This window comes from Carcharodon carcharias, chromosome 14 (assembly GCF_017639515.1).
Source record: "Carcharodon carcharias isolate sCarCar2 chromosome 14, sCarCar2.pri, whole genome shotgun sequence".
In the NCBI taxonomy this organism is placed as follows: domain Eukaryota; kingdom Metazoa; phylum Chordata; class Chondrichthyes; order Lamniformes; family Lamnidae; genus Carcharodon; species Carcharodon carcharias.
The window spans coordinates 124,152,861-124,157,460 of NC_054480.1; the positions used below are offsets into that span (position 1 = coordinate 124,152,861).

General features: G+C 50.4%; 1 protein-coding gene across 1 annotated transcript; it reads left to right on the forward strand.

Moving 5' to 3' along the window:
* Positions 1 to 1,817: 1,817 nt before the first annotated feature.
* Positions 1,818 to 3,433, forward strand: LOC121286696 (transcription factor jun-D-like). The gene has a single exon (XM_041203673.1). It carries the CDS (start codon positions 1,918 to 1,920, stop codon positions 2,806 to 2,808), a length of 891 nt encoding a protein of 296 aa, XP_041059607.1. The 5' UTR covers positions 1,818 to 1,917; the 3' UTR covers positions 2,809 to 3,433.
* Positions 3,434 to 4,600: the final 1,167 nt, after the last annotated feature.

The window sequence follows — 4,600 nt, forward strand, 5'->3', positions numbered from 1 at the left end:
TTAAGCAAAGGTGAGGGGTGCTCTCCCATATGTCCTGGACCAACATTCCTCCTTCTGTTAACATTGTTAGGTAATTTATCTGGTCATTAATTGTCCCTTGCTGTTTCTGAGATTTTTTTTATTATTCATTCACAGGATGTGGGCTTCGCTGGCTGGGGCAGCATTTATTACCCAACCCGAGTTGCCCTTGAGAAGGTGGTGCTGAGCTGCCTTCTTGAACCGCTGCAATCCATGTGGTGTAGGTACACCCACAGTGTTGTTAGGAAGAGAGTTCCAGGATTTTGACCCAGCAACAGTGAAGGAACAGTGATATAATTTCCAAGTCAGGATGGTGAATGACTTGGAGGGGAACTTCCAGGTGGTGGTGTTCCCATCTATTTGCTGTCCTTGTCCTTCTAGATGGTAGTGGACGTGGATTTGGAAGGTGCTGTTAAAGGGGCCTTGGTGAATTCCTGCAGCGCATCTTCTAGATGGTACACACTAATGCCATGGTGCATCTTTGCTGTGCACTAATTGGCTGCTTCATTTGCCCCGTGACTGCATTTCAAAAGCAATTTATTGGCTGTAAAGAACATTGGGAAGTCCTGAGGATGTGAAACATACTATCAAAATGTATTTTTCTTGTAAAGTACAAGTCTGAGTACAACTTCTTTCCTCTTTTTTTCTCAATTCTCTTTCTTGCCTCTATCCTGGTCACTGGCCTCAGGCTGTTATAATGAACCTTTATAAAACATTGGTTCAGCTGCAGCTGGACAATTGTGTCCAATTCTGGACACCATAATTTAGGAATAATGTGTAGGCTTTAGAGTGGGTGCAGCAAAAAATTATGGGAATGATTCCAGGAATGAGGGACTTCGGTTATGAGGATAGATTGGCCAAAGCCTGGGCTGTTTGCCTCAGCGAAGGGAAGATTGAGAGGAGATTTGATAGAGGTGTTCAAGATCACAAGAGGTCTGGGCAGAGTCGATAGGGAGAAAATGTCATTGTCAGCAGGATTGGGAACCAGAGGACATTGATTTTAATGTAGTCCTCTAAAGAACCAGAGGCGACAGAGGAAAAACTGTCTTGGCAGCGAGTAGTTAGGAGCTGGAATGCACAATGTGTGGAGGCAGACTCAATCATTGCTTTCAAAAGGGAATTGGAGCATAATCTGAAGAGGAAAAACGCACAGGGCTATAAGAGACTAGCTGAGTTACTCTTTAAGAGCTGGTTCAGAAAGTAACGGTCCTGCTGTGCTGCACCCTCCCTCTCCAACAGCATCCCAAACAAGGAGGGAACTGCACTAGACATGGGCCATAAAGACCTGGGATAAAAGCAAAATACTGCAGATGCTGGAAATCTGAAACAAAAACAAAAATTGCTGGGAAAACTCAGCAGGTCTGACAACATCTGTGTAGAAGAAGAGTTAACGTTTCAAGTCCATGTGACTCTTCATCAGAATTCACACCTGACCATAAATTGGCCACATTATGAACTTTCCCGTTACGGTCGCTGCGGTGGGACGCGAGCCCAGAGCCCATGGCTCAGGGAATACAGACACTGCCCATTGCGCCACTCTTCACTCCAACAGCAACGCCACCTGGGATCCTCAGGTCATGTGCCTCTGGTCGCTCCGCCCCGAAATCATTACGTCACCCCACAACGCACCGCGCTATTTGGCGTACACAATCCGTCTCCGTGACAACGGGAGGCCAATCGGAGAACCGCATGCAAAACAGCCGGTGTGGAAGACGTCACCGGCAGCCAGTGGGAGAGCGTCTCGGTGACATCATGGGCCTGGGTGGACACGCGGCCGAGGGTATATAAAGGGGAGAGTCGGCGGCGAGCGGTAGAGAGCGCGGCGGCTGTGGATGTAAGTGGGAGTCTCCCTTTGGAGGCTTCGCCAAGCCCGGGGCTCCCAGTGAGCTTCGGCCCGGGATGGAAACGCCTTTCTACCATGACGATAGCCTGAGCTCGACCCGCAGCATGAAGAAGAACCTGAGCTTGCCCGTCTCCGGCAGCGGCCTCAAGAACCACCGAGAGCCCGAGGCCGCGCTCAGCTCCCCGGACCTCAGCTTCCTCAAGCTGGCCTCGCCCGACCTCGAGCGCCTCATCATCCAATCGAGCGGCCTGGTGACCACCAGCCCCGGTCCGGCCCCCGGCCTCTACTCCCGGGGGGTGACGGACGAGCAGAACTCGTTCGCGGAGGGTTTTGTCAAAGCGCTGGAGGATCTTCACAAACAGAACCAGCTGAGCGGCCCGGCCCAGGGCCCGAGCCCGGCCTCGGGCAGTGTCCCCGGCCCGGCCGCCCCCAGCCCGGGCCCCGCCGGCCTGCAGCACTCGGAGCCGCCCATCTACACCAACCTGAGCACCTACAGCGCGGTGGCGGGGGGGGAGGCCCCGGCGCCCGGCCCCGCCGTCGGCTACAGCCCCGAGGCCGGGCCGGTCTCCTACCCGCCGCTGGGCCAGCCGCTCTGCCCCCAGGCCCGGCTCCAGGCCCCAAAGGACGAGCCGCAGACCGTGCCCGATGTGTCGGGCCTCGGGGACAGTCCCCCGCTCTCCCCCATCGACATGGACACTCAGGAGCGGATCAAAGCCGAGAGGAAGCGGCTCCGGAACCGCATCGCCGCCTCCAAGTGCCGAAAGAGGAAACTGGAGCGGATCTCCCGGCTGGAGGACAAGGTCAAGAGCCTCAAGTGTCAGAACTCGGAGCTGGCGTCCACCGCCAGCCTGCTGAGGGAGCAGGTAGCCCAGCTCAAACAGAAGGTGCTAACCCATGTCAACAGTGGCTGCCAACTGCTGCTCTCCCCTCAGGTCCCAGCCTATTAGACACTGGGATATGGAGCTCCAGTGCATCAGACACCTGGGGCGCCAATGCATCAACCCCCTGCAGCTCTATTGCAAGACATTTACCCAGTGCATCAAACACCTGGAGCGCCAGTATAGGGCATCACTCAATGGATGTTCATGGACCTTGTCTCTGATCACCTCAGTGAGAGAACTCAGACTGCTCCCTGAGGGACCCAGGGCAGCTGAGAAGTGACTACTTTTTTTTGACTGTAATTTGGCTGCTTTCAGTTGACCAAAAACCAAATGGCTGCCAGTGTTGGGCAAACATTTGCTGCATGTTTGAGTCCATGTCGACCTGTGATAGGTGTTCCTGTTGTTTGTGGACAAGCTGCATGTACTGAGACGTGGCCTTAAACTATCTACAGACTCAAAACAGTTGACTGCTCATTTTGTGCAGTGTTTGTGTTTCAATTCTGGTGCCGACTTTTTAAATAATTGTAAATAAGTGTCAATCTGTTACAACGATAGTGTTGGAATGTGTTTTTACCATTTGAAAGATGCTCTATTTATATACAGTAATGGGAACATTCTGACTGGACTCTGGTTGCTATACATTCCAATATGTATTGCCCCATTGAGATTTGAATAAATATTTTATGTCTAATACAATTTATTTTGCATTTATTGCTGTTGTTTAGTAAGGCTGTCAGTCTGAACCCGGAGCTGGTGGGGGTAGAGACTGGGTCACAGAGTTGGTGTTAAGAGTATTGGTATATCCTGGTAGGAGCTGCTGATGGTGACAGTGTCCCACATGTGCAATGGCCGGTGTATTGTGTTTATTAGGTAAGTATATTTGTCATGTTTAGCTGTCATCACTTAATGAAATGTAACTTTCCACAAAAATCTACACATTCCATCTATGAAGGATTCTGTCAAAATGTGTTGAAGTTGCTGTGATGTGTGACAAAGGAGTCTTAGGTCGCCAGCCTTGTTGCCTTCCAAGGCTGTGGTTCAGTTCATTACACTCTTACCTCCAAGAAGGTTGTGGGTTCCCAGTCCTGAATAATAAAACAATGCAACATTGGCAGAGGTCACTTGGTCCATCTTGCCTGTGTTGGTTCTTTGAGATACCCAATTAGTCCCACTTTCCCCATAGTCCTGATGCTCGCAGTGCAGTATTGAGGGAGCATTGATTATTGGGGGCACCTGCCTTTGAAACATTCACCTGTGACAAGGCTCAGTTTAATGTAAAAGGTCTCAGCCACTATTTAAGAGTGAGGAATTCAACCTGGGGTCAATATTTATCTTGCAACCCAACATCAGTAAAAACAGATTTGTCCATTTATCTCATTGCTGTTTGTGGGATCTTGCAATGCACAAATCCATGCCCTGTTTCCCGATATTGCAACAGTGAGCACATTTCAGAAAATACATCACTGGTTGTGACACACTTTAGAAGGTTGAGAAAGTAGTGGGGAGGCATTAATAAGGTCTGTGCCTTCGTTCAGTTATTTAAATGGTTGTGTGATCAGTGGGTGGTGTGGGGGAGAAGACCCTTGTTAAAGAGTGGTGCAGATGGTCTTTCTCATCTGGAGGGCAGGGGTGGGATCAAGCGCTCTTGCGGCACCCTGCCTGGTCACTTTGAATGTCTGGCTAGTTAAGAGGGTGACCAAGGTACAAACATACGAATTAGGAGCAGGAGTAAGTCATTCAGCCTGCTCCACCATTCAATAAGATCATGGCTGATCTGATTGTAGCCACAAAGTCCACATTCTGCCTATCCCCTATAACCTTTGACTCCCTCGTTAGTCAAGAATTCATCTTTCTTTGT

Coding starts and splice junctions, on each gene's coding strand:
- LOC121286696 (XM_041203673.1), top strand. CDS start 1,918: ATGGAAACGCCTTTCTACCATGACGATAGCCTGAGCTCGACCCGCAGC.